Source organism: Natator depressus, chromosome 7 (genome assembly GCF_965152275.1).
Source record: "Natator depressus isolate rNatDep1 chromosome 7, rNatDep2.hap1, whole genome shotgun sequence".
In the NCBI taxonomy this organism is placed as follows: Eukaryota; Metazoa; Chordata; order Testudines; family Cheloniidae; genus Natator; species Natator depressus.
The window spans coordinates 81,303,177-81,322,623 of record NC_134240.1 but is presented as its reverse complement, the minus strand read 5'-3'; the positions used below and the strand labels follow the sequence as shown (position 1 = coordinate 81,322,623).

The window sequence follows — 19,447 nt, the reverse complement described above, 5'->3', positions numbered from 1 at the left end:
GGAGGGAGGGAATAAAGATTCTCTATCTTAGTTATATTTGATAATGTTTCAGAAGGTTGAGATCCAACTGGTGTATCTTAATGGCTGAGACTTGCATGCAAGAGCCATTGTGCTGCTGCCCTAATGAATTCACTTCTGCTGCACAAAAGGAAATAAAACAACCTTCCACAGGCAAATAGAAGTAGGAAGAGAAGAGAAGAAGATGCTTTTCTAGAAGAGATGTATATCTTACATCTACACACCACCAAACTTTCATATTTCCACGTTCATGATGGTTTTCTTTCTTGATCAAATTGAACCAATAGTCTGGCTAATTAGATACCAGAAAGGATGCTACTTGTGCTTAGTCAAATTCTCAATTTTGGCTATCCCATGGGAAACTCAGAGCTAATGAAGTCTGGTGCAGTTTGATGCTGCCATCTAGAGAATCAATAGCAATAAATATAAAATGTACTTGTTACTTTCAGGAAGTATAAAATATACTTGTTCAAGAACAAGAAAGAACACTGAGCTGAATAAGCAAGTCAGTACTCCATGGAATCATCCTTTATGTCAGAAGCTCAAGAACAATACATAACCTCTGTTTTAAAAAAGAAGGATGTATATTTCAATGTTACATGATATTTTTCAAACCACAATTAAACTGTAAAATGAACATGAAAAAAAAAGATGCCAAATCTCAATGAACAACCAGAATCCCCTAGAGAATACACAAATGGCCCCATAAAAATGAAATTGTTATAACAATTTCAAACATCACCTAGACACTAGAATAATGGGGACAGGTTGTACACAATAACTGCATGAAAAATAAATACATAACTGATACTTTCTCTGTTATTAAAGATAAAGGATGGAAAACAAATGCCATAATAAGATATTTCTTACAGTAAGTATGACTCAAAGAAAAGCAACTTAACTTTTCAGCTTTCAGAGGGAAGTGGCTTATGCAAAACACCAGCATTTTTATTCAGTGCATCACTGAATACAAATCATTTCCTTATCCATAAACCATTAGCACGAAGCTCTCCGCCAACCCTAAAAGAGGGTAGTACAGCCCCCAGATTCCTTCAGTTCTTAATCTCCTTGCTGAGACAGCCAATTAATCCAATAGAAATAAAGTTGTGAGGGGAGAGTTAGAGGAATGATCATTTGGAACCTTTTCTTTATGAAAATCAATAGTAACCCTTCCCCCACACTCAAAAAACAGAAAATTGAATTCCAGGTATTTTATTTACCATGAACCAAATCTTCTATTTACTATAATGTCCATTCGTTTTGATTCTAATACAGTGTAAACACATTTGATGGGTTCCATTCTGATGTCTAGTTTCTCACTTTAAGTGAAATTTAGAAGAATAATTTGCACAATGTTAAGTATACGTTACGGTCACTGTTAAATATAATTTTTAAAAATGAAGATAACCCGTCTTTTGATGTTACCATTCAATTTCAGAACTTTGCTGTAGCATCAAGTGGAAAGAGCAGTGATGGGAAAGGGAAAGCTTGTTTCAATACCACGGTGAGAAGTAAAATGGCATGATTTATCATTTTAAAATGATGTGTTTTAAAGCTATCCATAAGAACACTTTCTTTAGAAGAGACAGATGTAGGACACTGGGGGGTGGCCATTTATTTTTTGCTCCTTTGTTCCTTTTGAATGTTCTTACTGATTTTGCCAATAGAAAAATAGAAAAAATAAAAATAAATGTGTATAGGCTCCTGCTACTTAACATGGCATATACATTTATGTCCTAAAGCTTTAATAGAAAAGAGTCATCTATGACCTATCTGCCGAAAACACACACACACGTAGATTAATCAGTCCATTTTTTAATTTAATCAATATGCAAAGTGTTTGGTTGATCTAGTCTGTCCGAGCAAAGTAGTTTGGTTATTGAAGGAAACATACTCCAACCTAGTAACAGAACTGAGATAATGTAAGCACTACTGTACTAATATACACGAATAAGGTGAAAATGCAAAACAGATTGTTCACCCAAAAGTGCCCAAGTCTCCCTAGGCAGCTGAAATTTTCAGAGAGCAGCAAAGGGTGGGACATGGGAAGTAAAATGAAGAAAAGCATTTCACAACACAGAAAGCTTTTGCAAACCAGTTCTGCACATATTGCAGATCCTTACTAATGGGTTACACAGATAACCTTTTCCCTTATTCTTCAGTCTCAAAATCAGTTGCACAAGTTATGACAATTCCTTTTTTTCTACTAATTTGAAAAAAACTTTTAAACCAGTACCTTTCTTTAGTCCCTCACTTTTTAGTGTTCACATGACAATTTAAATACTTTTACCCTCTAAACAGTGTAGCCACACATTTGCATATTGTACATAACACTACTAAGGAGTAAAAATGTAAACTAATTTTTGCTCACCTGATTTCTGAAGATCAGTGCCACAACTCCACCGACCAGTTCAATGAAGAGACAAATACCAAGGATGTACATAAACTGCAAAATGTAATTGCAAAAAAATATCCTAAATAAGCTTAGGCTCAAATTTCCTCAGTTATTCCTTCAATTATTCTAATTTAAGTCAGGAATCTTTAACCTCCAACATACTGAACAATTTTCTAAATATCAATGTACTTTTGAAAGACAACAGGAAAAATCAAGGTTAAAATATATATATATATAAACTGTTTGTGGTTTGAGAGATCCCTTTCTCCACATTGCTAATTGTACCTTTTTCCATTTGGCAACACTGAAAATTTTTCAACTGAATTGAAATTTAAAAGCTTTTTTAAGACTTGCATTGCATTTATCATGCCAAAACACCTCTTCCCCTCTCTTTATATCAGCATCATAGCTCTTGGAATAGCATATTAATGAACTGCTAAAAAAAAACACAGAACATTATGGTTTTGTGCTTCCCGAAAAGATCAGTAGTATTCAAAGTCAGTCAAATCTGGGACTTAGTACATTTGATAGCAAAGTGAGAGCACTTTAAGAGGGTCAGATGTTAACTACCATCACACTTCCCTTTTTCAAAAACATGGGGGCAAAAACTAGTGCTGTACTATGTTGATAGAGCACTGGAAATGTTTGTACTTCCTGCTTCTGACCTACTCCTTCCTCTCCCAACCAGGAAGATACAGTTTGTCACTTGTGAACACAAACACATACCACGGGTAAACAAGGCCCAGAAGTAAATACTGCAGACTGCCCACATTAATAAACTGAGCTTATTCAGAATGTTGTGAACGACCTGGAACTACTGCACATTAAAGTCCTTTCCTCTGCTAGAGACAGAATTAGTCTAAGAAAGAAGCACCATGAACAGCAGCAAGAATGGTGAACTTTCCTGCCATAGAACGGTAAGCAATACTGTGTGCAATTAGAGACTATAATCATTCAACTTCAGATTCTCAGCAGTTTTATCTGTATCTGTACGGTATCTGTCAATTTCCAGTGTACTTTTTAAAATCGTAACCACCCATTATTTTAGCCTACATTATGTATCACATTTAACTATTCCTTAAATAAAATTTGGCAGGTGAATAAAAATTATGTTTATATGTTTTTCTTATTGTAATTTATGTTTATAACTTAAGTTTGAGTCCACAGAACTCTGCAGGGGTGAATGGAATTGCCCTCAAATAGCTACACTCATTCTTTCACAGAAATAGCAGAGAAGTGCTAGGTTACTGCTGTTTCCTCCTCAGGGGTCTCAGCTTTGAGGAGCTATGTGCTACAATGCCATCAATATACTGAATACGCAGTTGTACATCTTCTTTTCAATGTACCCCACAGAACCATGCCCCCTGCTTTCCCCAGTGAATGGTAGACAGAGATTTGGATGAGAGCCAACTTGTTTAGATTCAGTCTGAGTCTGCCATCTCCTCAAAATGCTTCTTCTGACAACTACCCTCTCAGTTTGATGCCTTAACCCAGCAGCTCTCAAACTTAATTGCACCGCGACCCCCTTCTGACAACAAAAATTACTACATGACCCCAGAAGGGGGGATAGAAGCCTGAGGTCACCTGAGTCCCGCCACCCCAGGTGGGGGACTAAAGCCCGCATCCTACCGCCCTGTGCAGAGAGGCCAAAGCTGAAGCCCAAGGGCTTCAGCCCCAGGCAGGGGGCCTGTAACTTGAGCCCCGCCACCCAGGGCTGAAGCCCTTGGGCTTTGGCCCCAGGCCCCAGCAAGTCTAAGCCAGCCCTAGCGACCCCATTAAAACACAGTTGCAACCCACTTTGGGGTCCCAACCCACAGTTTGAGAACTGCTGCAAAATCCATCTATCAAAGTGGTTCACAGTTTCAAGGTTCTACTCTTCTCTGTTCTCAGATAGTAGCAGTGGCCAGATATTTTTTCTTTCATTTTCAACTGGCCAAGAGATTGTGCCATTTCCTCTCAAATGCAGTCCTCACCACAATACATGCCTTTGTTATCATTAGGCTACACAAATGCCACACACAGTGTACCTGGGGCTAACTTTGAAGGGTATTTGTATGCTTCAGTCAGTGCAATCCACTTTGACTGCTTATTCATGATTGGGGTTATTATCTATAAAGCCCTTACTTCTCTAGGTTCCAGTTATCTCATCAAAGACTGACTCTCCTCCTAGGTGCTGTTATATCAACAACACATAGAAAGAATGCTTCAGCTATCTCTTTCAAGGGTGAAGCTCACACAAGTTTGAGGTAGGGCATTCATAGTGGTGAACCCTCTAGAATTAGATATCACTGGGCATTCACTGGCTTTTAAAGTGAGATACACGGTATCCCTTTATTTAGCTTTTCTCTAGCTATAAGCCTTGGAATCTCTTAAAACTGTTTATTTACAACTTTCAACTGACATAGATCCCTTGAGAGAAGCTCGGTTTTTTGCTACAAAGGGCTGCAAAGAATAAGCTCTTTGTTTTTAGAAAATGCAGTTTGGTACATTTCTAATCTCAAGGCATATAAAGTGAGATCAGATACTATGATGATGTGAATCTTATTACCTTACTACTAATTAGAAAATATTACAAGTATTTATAATATTAATTCTACTTATAAGTAAACAATCTAATCTCTCAATATTTGACATTTTTATTTATTCATCATTTGTTCACTTATGGCGCTATGCACACATCGGATGAGATTTTCAGACGTGCTCAGCACTGGCTGAACTCTGGTCCCACAGAAGTCAATAATGATCTCAGTGGGAGCAGAGCTGGGCCAATGCTGAGCACTTGTGAAAATCCCACTTGTACATATTAAATAATAATCCAGATGATTCATTACAAAGATACCTGTGCAATGAAATATTCGTAAGATCAGATCAACATAAAGGATTTTATAATATTTAATTAAAAAGTAAGAAAAGTGACTTGATTGTATTGCTTCTAAAGTTGTGTGTACCAGCCTTGCTTTACATAGTTTCTCTCTATTATTTAATTGAAGGAGAGGAAAAAAATACTGTGTTTTTCTATTAAAGATAGATGACGCAATGATTAGGGAGGTTGAGCTCAAGTAATATCAAAAAATACAAAAACTATAAAAGACAGTAAAAAACTAGAGTACTTACTGCTTGAAGAAGGCATATATTGTCCCTTAAAGAAGCCAATACACCCACAAATGATACAAGAAACATTACAATGCCCAAGAGTATTAAAATAATTGCTGGGGCTAGAAAGGCACTTTCAAGGGTTTTATACTTCTGTCTTTCAACTTCTGCATAAATTCCAACAGCAAGAACAAGTGCTCCTATCAACTGCAATGAAAAAAAGAAAAACAGGTGTTATTGTTTTTTCAAATAATATTTACCTTAAATACAGAGATGTTATTTGATGAATTGTGTTGGGGGTGGTTTAATTATGCCAACGGGAGAGCTCTCTCTAACTGGCAAAGAGCGGCTATGCAGGAGACCTTACCGTGGTGCAGCTTCTGTGCTCGCGGTAAAGTCTGTAGTGTAGACATAGCCAGTAATACTATGCAACTTCCAAGAGCTTTGCAAGTTCTTGATCCTTTTGCTGCCATAGCAAATTTCACCCACACAACACTTCTATAGATGGTCTACTTGATATTAGTGTCTTTTTCTCTTTGTGCATTAACACTTATCGCTGTCTTGTTGAATTCAACCATTAAATAACTAAATAAGACTGAATTCAGGCTAACACCCTTCCCTCAATTCAGAGTGCCTTTTGTATAAGGGAGATTATGAATCACAGAAGAGAAAAGACAGACAGCGCTTATTCAACTTTACTATTTACATTACAAGCCCTTTTCTACTGTACCTATTTTTAACTGGTTTTACATCTTTAAAAGGCTGATCTCTAATGTTAGTTTAGCTTTTAAAAAGCAAAATGTTTTGAATTATCAGTTATAAATTATATTATTTATCATAACAATTCATATTTCTCTAGTATGGTATGAAACTTAGGAACATTAGCAAACAACCCAAAGAATCTTCAATAAACCTTATAATAGCAATTGTGTAATAGTAGATTTGTAAAGTCCACTAATTTTAAAAGAATTATTATGTAATGTAGCATTTTAATCTTATTCTAAAAATGTTGATACTGAATAATGCTTTGAAGTTATTGCAGTTTACAAAGAACTCTGAGATGGGGAAAATAGATTGCTAAAAGCCAATAACAGAACACACAAATGGATTAGTCCTGTGTTCATTTAAAATCTGTCTCTCATGCAGTGGAATACTATTGTATATGATTTTTCAAGTTCACTCCTTAAACAGTTTGTTTTATCAAAAATCTTGAGTACCAACTTAATGGATAAATTGCAGGCTTTTCGGCTATTATAGCATGCATATTAATATAACTGATAAATGTCTAGAGAATACCTTTTTGTGATAAAATATATACACCTGGGTTTGGCTAGCCTTACAGCCCTATATTCCTTACTTGGCTTAAAGTTTTATATTAATTTGTGTGTTAGATCTTCCTGTCCAAGACCGTAAAAATAAATATGCAGTGAAATGATTTGCAGTAAAAAGTTAAAAACGTGCCCTTTTAAGAATAGATACACTCACTATTAAGCCACTAAAGTTCCTAGTGTTACTGCCCAGAAACAGCACCACTTTTTCTGTTACACGCTGCTGCTGTTGTACAGGTCTAAATCTGAATTTGATTAAATCAGCACCTTCAGATCTGCCATGATTTCAAATGCCTGCTTTACACTCTGCTATATCAAAGCCTCTTACAGCCACCACAGTTAGGACTGTGTCAGTTTTTCCATTACAAACTCCAACTTTCAGGAACTTAAATCTCAACAATAAAATCTACTCCAGAGTGAAATCTGGTATACAATGTTTCTTGTTTGGAATTAATTTGTTTAAAAAGAAAATAAGAAATCTGTCCACAAATAATCTCTTGAAATGTATACATTGTAAGAGCTGAAAAACAAGTTTCAGGTGTATGTTTGCACTCTGGTAGCTTAGAAATTGTAAATGTTACAACCCTTTACTATACACTGTTCACGCTCCCTACTACTGCAGATAATTTAAACCTACTATAGACTTGCAGTTACACCAAGTATACTCTGCTAGGAAAGATATGGTTGGTAGAACTTACTGCGTACTACGGTAAGCAACTGCACTCAAGACACTAAAGTACAATATACGGTGTTTAAGATGTCCTCAGCTGGCAGCATTTGTAGCCAAACCATCAAGATTTGAGGATTTGATTTGTCTAGTAGCTGAAATACTTGTCCAGCAAGTATATATCTTATACAGAGGGCATGCATGGTGGTGGGGATATAAAGTCAGAGTTAAGTTTCTTTGTGGAAACTTACATTTGAATTCCCAGATTTTCAGAAGTTTGTTATTTTAACACGAAAAAATTCTGTTGAAAGATTTTTCCCTTGGGTTATTGATCCATATTTGCAAACCTAACCACATCTTCTTAAAGACTTTTGTCTGGAAGTAGGAACATATGCTCCACACACAAATTTTGCATATCTGGTGATGATACCTAACTAATAAACTGCAGGGCCATATGACAAAATGCACTTTTGTCCACTTAATCCTGCACTCTGCCCATCCATCTTCTCCAAGACTACTTTAGATATTCCAAATTTAGGAGCAGTTTCAGTTATTTTCCTCTATTAAATCAACATACCACAACTATGTCTCCTTTCTTCCCATTCCCCAAAAGATTACACTGGCCTGCCTGAGAAGCAGAATGGACACTATTCAGTGTTGGAAAAATGACAGGTTTAAGATGTGATATCTCATGACTCATCAAGACTTGAAATGCAAACTATAGGGATAGTCCGAGCTTCCCAACAGGACATGCAGCAAGTACTTCTACTTCTGGAAGGCTCCAACATTTCACACTTCAAAATAGTGGCACTTGACAGGTAGACAGTTACAAAACTTGGTGCCAATAAAATTTATAAAAATTCACTAGAATATTTCTAAAATAGTTATTCTTCAAAACAATACATATAGAAATGTGGGAGGTATAAAGCATTTATTGGCACTCATTTGTAGCTTTGCCATTCAGGAGTAATGCAACCTTCCCACAATCATGCTAATAAAACATTTATACCATACCATCATACAATACACACATATTCCATACTATACATCCTTTATACATAAAGGCTTTCTTTTAGCAGAAGGAATTCCTAAAGAAAGAATAGATACTTTATTATAATCCTTGTGCATGTGGGTTATGTTTATATTTACTTGTACATTTTTAAAACATGAAATTTTTTTAAATCCTAGATTAAAAAGTATGAAGTTGACAATATAATTACCCCTCTGTCCAGCAATACCATTACTTGAATAAACTTGTCCTCGTGTGCACTTCTCTTACACACAGTTGGAATAATTTTTTGTAAAATGTGCATAATAAACCAGCTTTATTACTGTACTCATTATTTCTATTGGCAAACCATTAAAAAACAAAAACTCACAGCCTAGATGGCTAAAAAACCCAGCATCATTGCTTTGCCTCAACCAAGAGGCATCAGTTTGGGAAAGAACTTTAACCCCTCCCAACTTACCCTTTTCGGCCAGTGTTGACCCTTCTCCTCCTTCCAGATGCTGCAGAAATCCAAACCACACATAGACCATGTCTACACTACCAATTTGTGTCAACAAAATGAAACCCAAAAGTCGACATAATAAAAATCGCAATTTCACGTTCACACTTGCTCCCTCTGTCAGCAGATCGCGTCCACAGTGGGGGCACCATCATCGACAGTGTGAGCACTGGGCCACAACTGAGGATGCCAAATTCAGGAAAAACTGATGAGAAATAGGGTAGACACACCCCAAGACTGATGGCTAATCCCCCATAGGATATACCAAACTAGAAACAAAAGTAAACTTCTGTTTCACCACACTGGCTAACAAGAAGTCATAAAAGCAGTTTCCTTAGACATTCCAGTTCTTATATCACCACTAAAAACACTGGATTTAAAGGTGAGTGGTTCTTTACAACCAGTCTCATCAAATAAAAGGTTCTCCTGATCCCAAAGGACCAGCCACACACCCAGGTCACTATATAGCCCAGAATCTTACCCAAAAATCATGCTGATGCCAATCCTTTAGTATCTAAAATCTAAAGGTTAATTCATAAAAAGAAAGAAAGAAAGGTGAGAGTTAAAAGTAGTTAAAGGAATCAAATACATACAATAATTGCAAAGTTCTTGGTTCAGGCTCGTAGCAGTGATGGAATAAACTGCTGGCTTACGTCAAGTGTCTGGCTGCTTCCAGATCATTGGAAGGTCCTCAATTCCTTGGTTAGAATGCTTCCATTAATGTAAGTTCATAGTCCAGAGGCTGGAGCAGAAAAGAGGCAAAACGGAGGTGTTTCCAGAGTCTTTGATATCTTCTGCCATGTGGAGAGAATCCCATAGTTCTTACTGTGGAAAAGTACAGTAAGAAGATAGTGGTTGGAGTCACATGGACAAGTCACATGTCCATGCATTTCACCTAGTCATTGCAGGAAATTCCATTAAGTGTAATAGGCATCTCCCATGGTTCATTGTCAGTTAAATGTTCTTTTGATGGGCCACTCAATTTGAATAGTACCCCCAAGATGTGCTGGCTAACTACCTTGTGGATGTTCCCCGAGGAGCAAACCTTTGAAATCCAGGTATAGAGCGAGTACTTGTAACTTTAAATACAAAAATGATACATGCATACAAATGGCAAAATCATAACCAGCAAATCATAGCGCATTTTGGGACAGGGCTAAATGTCCCATGATGCACTGCTTTCTGTCCCAGCACTCCAGGGTCTTCTGGCTTTTTTTTGCAGCATTTTTGAAACGGCCCTTCTTTGCTGTGCATCCTGACATCTTTGTGAGAAGGGATGGATCCTGCCCTGCTCGCCTATGCTCTGTTAACTGTCATGAAGACTTCGCGGATGGCAGTGGAGTTCATCGTGAAGTTCTTAACTGAGGAAGACTCGCAGGCACCCGACATTCTGCGTGATATGGATAGGAGCAACTTTAGATTGCTTTTGGCATTCATAGAGCAAGTGCATAGGGTAGATCGTCACTTCTGGGCTCGGGAAGCAAGCACTGAATGGTGGGATCATATTGTCATGCAGATATGGGATGAGGAGCAATGACTACAGAACTTTCCGATGCAGAAAGCCACCTTCCTGGAACTGTGTGCAGAGCTCATTCCAGATCTGCGGCACAAGGACACCAGAATGAAAGCTGCCCTCTCGGTAGAGAAGCATGTGGCAATCACTGTGAGGAAGCTGGTGACTTCATACTGCTTCCGGTCGGTTGAGAATCAGTTTGGAGTGGGGAAGTCAATGGTTGGCGCTGCATTAATGCAAGTGTGCAGGGCAATAAATCGCGTCCTGGACTGTGACTCTTGGAAATGTGCATGAAATAGTGGGTGGATTTGCAGAAATGGGTTTTCCTAATGGTGGAGCGGTGATAGATGGCACACATATTCCCATTTTGGCACCAGATCACCTTGCGACGGAATACGTTAATAGGAAGGGGTACTTCTCCATGGTGTTGCAAGCACTTGTGGGTGTTTCATTGACATTAATGTGGGGTGCTGTGGAATGGTGCATGACGCATGCATCTTCAGGAACACTGGCCTGTACAGAAAGCTTCAAGCGGGCACTTTCTTCCCAAACCAGAAGATTACAGTGGGGGATGCTGAAATGCCCATAGAGATCCTGGGGGATCCTGCATACCCCTTACAGCCATGGCTCATAAAACCTTACATGGGACACCTGGACAGCAGTAAGGATCGGTTCAACAGGCTTAGTAGGTGCCGGATGACAGCTGATTGTGTCTGTGGCAGATTAAAGGCACACTGGTGATGCCTTTATGGCAGATTAGACCTCACTGAGGATAATATTCCCATGGTCATAGCCATGTGCTGTATGTTGCATAATCTCTGTGAAGCTAAGGGTGAAAGGTTTGCTCAGGGGTAGAGTGTTGAGGCAGACTGCTTGGCTGCTTGATTTTGAGCAGCCAGATACCAGGGCTGTCAGAGGAGCCCAGAGGGGGGTTATTTGAATCAGGGAGGCTTTGAGGCAGCACTTTGACAATGCGCACCAGTAACATATCTCTGTCAGAGGTGCTTCAATGTTACATTACATGTAGTTTTCTAGGGGGCAACGGTGACATTTGGGGCCTTATATTCCAGTAAGGAAGTGATTAAACTGCCAGTTCATGTATTGGTAGAGCCCGCTATCTCAATTTGTAGGAAACAAATAAAGATGATTTACCATTATAAAACTTTGCTTTTATTGCACAAGAATCAGCACACACAAACCCACAGATGCTTGGTGGGAAAGGAGGAACCAGAGAAGGACACATTTTCACAACTGTGTGTAGGTCCAGCTATCATTGTGAAAATTGTCGAAGGGGGTGGAGTGAAGGGAAAATCGAGAGTCCCAGAGAGTGGAAAAGATTGTGTGGGCGGAGTTTGGGGAGGCATGGAAAATAGTTCTGAATGTTCTGCAGTGGAGATGGTCTGCTCAGTCTGCAGCATTATTAAGGACTTCAGCATCTGCATTTGCTCCTCCATTACTTTAATCATCCGCTCAGTTCTGTCCTTAACAAATGGGTGATTCTCTTTTCTGTCCTGCCATTCGGCTTCCCAGTACTCCTTGTGTTCCCTTTTTTCTGCATTGGAGCACTGCAGGACCTCCCAGAACATGTCTTCTTTACTGCATCTTGGGCGCTTTCTTGCCTGGTGGAGATGCTCGGCTGGGGTGCATGGGGTGTTCCGGAAGGCCACATCTGGCGAAGCACAGGAGACAATGCATAAAAGCGGGATTGTTAAATTCACACACAGCATTGAAACATTTTGGTTAAATACACCTTTTGCAACATTGCCATCACTTTTTTACTGACCCTAGCCAGGCACACATCTCTGCGAACAGCCAAAGTATGGTGAGTGTTGGCTGGGGTGGGCGGGAGCGCTCCAGATGGGGAAAAGAGCACATACTCTTTGCAAGGTTCATGGGACAAATTCTAAAATTCTCCCATACTTTTCACAGGCGGGGGTCATTCTAGCAGACATGTCACTAAGGGTAAGCAGGGAAATGAGGGTACATCTACTCCATGCTCATGGCTTTTGCCCTACTCCCTATGCTACTCGCCTGTCTGCCGCTTTGGTCCCTGCAAAAGTGGTTGCCGAATGGCGCAGGAAAGTTTCCTACAATGGAGGAAGGAACAAAGCAGCTCTGCCAAGGAACCTTCAGCAGAGGATTACCGAGTACCTCCAGGAAACTTTCCTGGAGATCTCTCTGGAGGATTCTCGTGAGATCTCAGCGTGCATCAACACCTGGTTCCACTATACCGATTAGCTACACTAGGAAATGTCCAGCTCACAGAAACACAGCCAGCCTCCCACATTACTATATCCTGAACCCACCTCCGGATTACACAAGCCACAGCCACTTACCAGGTGTCTCATCTTCTGCTTCTTGCTCCCCGGAGAGCGACCGCTGAGACTGGTTAGACACCACTGGAGAGGAGAACAGTTCCTGGCTGCCTGCCCCACCGGACGACCCTGCCAGGAGCTGCACATCCTCGTCTAACTCCACCTCTTCATCAATAACTTCATCCTCCAGGTTAGGTCCTCTTTCCGCTGCCTACAGGCCTGCCAAAGTATCCATGGGGCTCTTAGCAATGGAGGTGAGGTTGCCACTGAGGATAGCATCCAGCTCCTTATAGAAGAGGCAGGTCTTAGGTGAAGCATCTGAGCGATGGTTTGCCTCCCTCGCCTTATGGTATACCTACCTCAACTCCTTTATCTTCACTCTGCACTGCAGCATGTCCCGATCATAGCTCTTTTTGCACAAGCCTCAAGAAATCTGCCCATAGGTATCCCAATTCCTACGGCTCAAGCGCAGCTGGGACTGCACAACCTCCTCTCCCCATATACTGAGCAGATCCAACAGCTCCGCAGTGGTCCAAGCAGGAGAGCGTTTGGTGCGATAACTCGCGAAGGTCACCTGGGAAGATGTGATGAGACTTCTCCATGCCGAGCCAGCAGGAAATGGAATTTCAAAAATTCTCAGGGCTTCTAACAGGGATGGGAGGATGGTTGTTTTCCTGGCTGCAGGGCAGTGGAGTTCAAACTGCTGACCACAGCGGTCAGGATGGGCTTTGTGGGACACCTCCTGGCGGCCAATGAAAGAGATGGAATCAAGCCTGGTGTCTACACTTGCACTTTGTCGACAAAAATGTAGAGGAAAAAGACATAACTCTCTCATGAGGGTGGATGAATTTTGTCACCAAATCTGGGCATTTTTCCCAACAAAAGTCACCTCGCAGTGTATACGCACTCACTGTTTTGGTCAACAAAGGGCAGTTTTGGCAACAAAACTTGGTGGTGTAGACAAGGCCATAGATAAAATAGACTTATGTATATTTTGCATCCTGTCCCTTCACAACTGAATTTAAATTTGGCAAATCATATTTTATTCACACCAGAAGTGATTTGGCCTTGTTTGTATTAACTGGATATGTATCACCAAAGGACAGGGACATCCTCTGTATTTTTGTGTGTGTGGGAAAGAGTGGAGTCACTTTCCCAAGTGGACGAAAAAGCAGTTTTTTAACTACTAGTCCCAGCACTAAATTTACTATTTAATTCACATATAAAAGTTTAAGTGTGTCAAGTAATTCTGTGACTATCAGCACTAGTTATTTTCATCTTGAAACCTTGGAGGGGGAAATGGGTTTTATTTTAAAACATAATTATGGTTAGAACCTCTGGAAAAACAGCTTTTTGAAACTGTATCAGTGACTAAGATCTTGTCTACATTAAGGTTGTATTGGTGTTTGACACGAATTTCAAAACTCAATTACAGTCTAACAGTGTTGTAAAATGCTTTATGTTCTCATCACACCCACTATTGTTACAAACCTTACTATAGGCTAACCTAGGATGCAGGCCTTGGGGGAGAAGAGAATTGATAATGTTATTATGGCTAGCATAACATAAATACCTCTTCACATTGGAGAGATAAATTATACTACTATCTCATTAGCTGGAAGTGTTGGAAATCAATTGTCTAGAAAAGTCAGCAGTTTTTGAAGAGAGTTCTAGATGCACAGTTGAAACCATAGCAGTGACAGGACCTTGCAACAAATTTATTCATTTTGACAGTCTAAACAAGTTTTTTCAGACTATTTTTATTCTTCTTTGTGCATCTTCAATAATGTTGACAGGCGCAAAAATTAGTTTAATCAAACAGATGTGTCTCAGAAAATCTGTAAAATGCGCATGTCGCAAGCAACAGGATTAGATTTTGAGAGACCCATTTGCTTGATCAAACCCACAAATTAAGAAAAAAAAGTCTTACAATTTACAAATTTTATACTAACTCTTTAATTAAATGCTCCAGCCCTGACCCATTATTGCAAAAAATCATTAATGTTAAGAGTTAAAAAATATTACGAGAACAGTAATTCTGGCAATTACCAGGAGAAAGAAGGGGTAAAGGTAGCTTTATATAACCTTTGCCTCAATTCTGTGCTGAGACTTCCAGCAGGTGATTTGACCCCTACTGCAGGTTAGCAAAACTCTGACACCAGAGGAATTTCCAGTTGCCCCAGTAGGCCAGCTTTCTGGCTGCTTTGCAAGTGTACTTAAGAGGGTACTGCCCACAGAAACTAATGGAAGTAACTGGGAGGTGAATGTGCTAAGCACAAAACAAAATATAACCCTAACAAAAGGGAAAATATAGAGCAGTTAAGTACAGTGAATAAAGGTTTAAGCAAGTGAGTATAACATACTGAAATTCCTTCACAAGCTAAAAGGGTTGTTCACTATATAGAACAAAACTCTACTCTCGCCAAAGTCAGTGGGATTGTGTCAGCATAACAGAAAAAAGAATTCAGCCTTAGCTACTTATTACACATTTGGACAAGTAAGGAGATCTGTTTCACTTGACTGGGAGAATGCAGAATTTAGAGAGAAAACAAGCCTGCGACATATTTCAAATAATACATCATACGTTAAAGCTGTGAAAGAAGACAATTATACTAACAAAGGAAGCCCTCTGCAAGAATAAATGCCATCAGCCCCCATCCTTTCCTCCTCCAACAGCTCTTTCATTGTGGCCTCTGTCCCACTTTCAAGTTGCAAACTGCCTTCTTAATATATTAATGAGTTAAGAATTTAGATATAAATAAGGTTAAAATAAATAAAATGAAAGGATCACTAAAATATAGATGCCTTGGGAATTCTATATGTGCAGGTCTGTTATTTATCGTTTTTCTTCTTTTCGTTTTTGGAACATTTACAGTCATTTTGTTGAGGGTGGGGTGGCATGGTAAAACCTGCCTGGACTCTGTGCTGAGGTGACAAGGAGTTATTTAAAGGAAGATACAGTGTGTATAAACTTTTCTCCATTAACATACAAATTTAAATTCCGTCTCTTCAGGATTGATTTGAAAACTATATGTTTGCAAACTCCATTCACATAAGCTAATCTTAGTTCACCCGAATATTATTATGAACTAACATTTCTAATTACCAAAACATTCTATCTAATTTCCTTTTAACAACTATTCCATGGTGTTAGACTGCACCTTATGTATTTTGATATATGATAGGAGGAACAAGTTTAGCATATTTTCCTAGTTGAAAATCCAGGGGGGAGGGAGGGAAGAATTACAAATAAAGACTAAGTTTCTTAATGTGTTTGAAAGCTACTATGGTCTCAACAGGTACTCAGTGATATCAGGGTTGACTTTTCTGTTACTAAGTGGTGTGTTATGCCACACCAGAACAAGCTTACCATGCCAAATGAAAGAGCAGACAAGTAAATGAGGTACAAGTGTGCTTGCTTACAGAAAAAAAGATAATGTGGTGTTTAAGAATAGAAGGCATACCTGTGTATAAATCAATTTACTAGAAACCCTTTGAACACAGAACAAAATCAGTAAAATGTTATTAGTAGGACAAGTATCCTAATGTGGGAAGGCTATAATTATTGTTGCCCTGACCTTTTTTTGCAGAAGGTTCTACTTATGGAATGGTTGCTGGAGTGAAACTAGGAGTCCAAGGAGGAGAAAAGGTTAATTTTCTATTAAAAACAGAAAAAATAATAAAATGAAAAAGGCTAAGAGATACCTAATACCCAAAAAAGTCTGAACTAAAGGCAATGTGTTTTATGTTCTGATTTTCAGTCATTCGTCAAATTGTAGTTTTTCTTCAAAACAAAACCTAAAAGGATACTACACTATAAAGACTCAGAAACCCAAGGTAACATGTTCTCCCAACTCACGCTTTAAAAACAAAAAGCCTTACTTTAAAAATCTATCCCTACTAGGGAAAAATTATCAGATCTTCAAAACAAGAAATGCAGTAGTCTTGAATTTGGAGCTTTTTGAAGACAAAGACAGAAACAAATCTCATCTAGGAATCTGAAATGTCAACATATGTGACAGTTCCCAGCACAGAAAACGGTCTGTCAGATTCTACTGTAAATACAGAACTTCATACCCTGAAAATGGAAATTTGCTAATTTTTTTTTTTTTTTTTTGCTAAATGAGTGTCACCACTGGTCATTGTTTTCAAACTCAGGATGCATACCAAACGTGAAGTTGCCATTTTTGAGAAGGACAGACATGTGAATCAGATTTGGGCTGTAACATCCTGGATGATGTCTCTTTCAACAGAAACTCTATTAGACTAGTTTCAGAGTAGCAGCCGTGTTAGTCTATATCCCCAAAAAGAAAAGGAGTATTTGTGGCACCTTCGAGACTAACAAATTTATCTGAGCATAAGCTTTCGTGAGTTACAGCTCACTTCATCGGATCCACTGCATGCATCCGATGAAGTGAGCTGTAGCTCATGAAAGCTTATGCTCAGATAAATTTGTTAGTCCCTAAGGTGCCACAAGTCCTCCTTTTCTTTCTATTAGACTACTTTCTCTTCACCTAACAAACCTGAACAATTTTCTTCAGCACTATGAGAGCTGGTCTGCTGCTTTGCACAATAGTATAAATACCACACAGTGGAGAGTTTGTACAATCTTTCCTATGAAAATCAGTAAAAGACATCAAACAACATTGCACGTTCCTCTTTTAAAAGCACAGAACAGAGCAGGTGAAATACCACTGAACAGCCCACAAGCTTAAAATTGAAATCATCCTACATTAATCAGACACAAAACAACTGGTTCTCTAGTGGCTGAAGCCTTTCCCCCTCTTAGCTTTCACACTCCCATCTGAGTGTGACAAAGCAATGTTTTGTTGTTAGCGTACACAACTGATTTTCATGCTACCTGCCACACCCTTCCACCTCTGGAAGTCGCTAAATGCCAAAACCAGTTGATTATCACGCAGTGACAATCACAAAACTGCACCCCAGAGGCTTCCTTCTAGGGCACGCGGTGCATTGACGCCAGAGATCTCATTCAGGGGCAGAATTCTTCCATGTGCCCATCCACTGAGCCCTGCCCAAGAGGGAAACGTTCCTGGCCTTCTCAAGCACTTCACCGGGTGCGCCCGGCCGGGAACCCACATCCACGCTGAGGAGGACTCGAGAGTCCGCCCCCACCCCCGGCCCCAAAAACCCCAACACAACAACTCTGCCCCGCGGAGTGCGCGGGCAGCTGTCGCCCTTGAGGGGGGTATTTGCTGGTGTGACACACGGGCGCACTGCCAGGGCTGGTGAAGCGGTGCTCCCCCCCCCCCCCCCGCACACACACGCACACACCCGGCCCGGGGGCGCTGGGCTCCAGGACCGCACCGACCGCGGCGCCAGCTCGCCTCAGCGCAGCATCTCCAGGCGGGCGCTGTTCCCCGGCCCCCGGGCAGGGCGGTGACCGTAGCCCCCCGCGCAGCCGGGTCACAGCGGGGATCGGGGTCTCTCCTCGGCCGCCCCCCCCGCGCAGCCCGCGCTCACCCAGAAGAGCGTGGAGTAGGTGATGAGGGTGAACTTGAGGCAGAGGTAGGAGAAGCGCGCACAGTAGCGGATGTTCTCCGACTCCCCGGCCGCCATCCTGCTCCCCGGCCCGGCCCGCTTCCTGCTTCTCCCGCCGCCACCTGCAGCGCAGCCCGCGAGCGGCACCCAGCCGGCGGCGGAGTCTCGCAGCCGCGGGCAGCACCACTGGGTGGCAGCGGCGCGGGAGCTGTCGCTCAGCTGGGGGCGGGGGACGACCAGGGAGGGATGAGCGAGAGCCGCGGAGTTGGGGGCGGGGGGTGGGGTGTCGCTTGGCGGGGAGAATGCAGAATGTAGAGGGGACAGGAGCCTGCCCCGTACTTCAAACCATCCATCCTACATTCAAGCTGGGAAAGAAAACGATTCGACCAGACAAGTCAGACTCCCAGGGCTCTGACCACGGAGCCTTTCTGCTCCTAGTTGAGGAGTTACAGCACGAGTCCTTCAAGAACTTAAAGATTCTAAGTCACGCTGTGTCTTCAGTCATGACCTGGAGTTTGCCAGCATCCCTTCCCTGCCAAAGGAGTACAAATTGACACTGCCTCTAATTTCTTTGTGTCCCTGTTAGGAACATAATTATGACCACACTGGGTGTGTGGGGTTCCCTCACAGAGAGCCCCTTGGGACTGTCACCTGACATGCTGAAAATGACCTCTGATCCTGTTTTCCCTGCCAGCTTGGGACTCCAGAGCCCTGCCTTGTTGAGCCAGACACAGCCAGCCTGCTACAAACACAGACCCAGGGTCTGGACCACGCCCCCAGAGCTGCAGGCTTTAAATGAAAACAGTTTAGCAGGTTACCTGCCTCCAGCCCCCAGACACCCAGCTCCCAATGGGATCCAAACCCCAAATAAATCCATTTTACTCTGTATAAAGCTTATACAGGTAAATTCATAAATTGTCCACCCTCTATAACACTGACAGAGAGATAGGCACGGCTGTTTGCTCCCCTGGGTGTTAATCACTTACTCTGGGTTTATTAATAAGCAAAAGTAAAGTATAAAACCTAGGATTTAAGTGGTTTCAAGTAATAACAGACAGAACAAAGTAAGTCATCAAACAAAATAAAAAAAATGCAAGTCTAAGCCTAA

The 19,447-nt window shown here is 40.8% G+C and overlaps 1 protein-coding gene across 2 annotated transcripts in view; it reads right to left on the bottom strand.

Annotated features, from left to right (window-relative positions):
- The window catches only part of TSPAN15 (tetraspanin 15), a 37,021-nt gene extending 18,461 nt beyond the window's left edge, over window positions 1–18,560 (bottom strand). The window contains exons 1-3 of one of the 2 annotated variants that reach the window (XM_074959961.1): window positions 18,322–18,560; window positions 5,528–5,713; window positions 2,390–2,464 (exon numbers count right to left, since the gene is read on the bottom strand). In XM_074959961.1, the coding sequence (XP_074816062.1) occupies window positions 2,390–2,464; window positions 5,528–5,713; window positions 18,322–18,417 (357 nt within the window). In that variant the 5' untranslated portion in view covers window positions 18,418–18,560. Of the gene's footprint in view, window positions 1–2,389; window positions 2,465–5,527; window positions 5,714–8,078; window positions 8,090–18,321 lie in introns of those variants that run through there. The other variant, XM_074959962.1, reaches the window with a different exon arrangement.
- Between the last annotated feature and the right edge of the window lie 887 nt (window positions 18,561–19,447).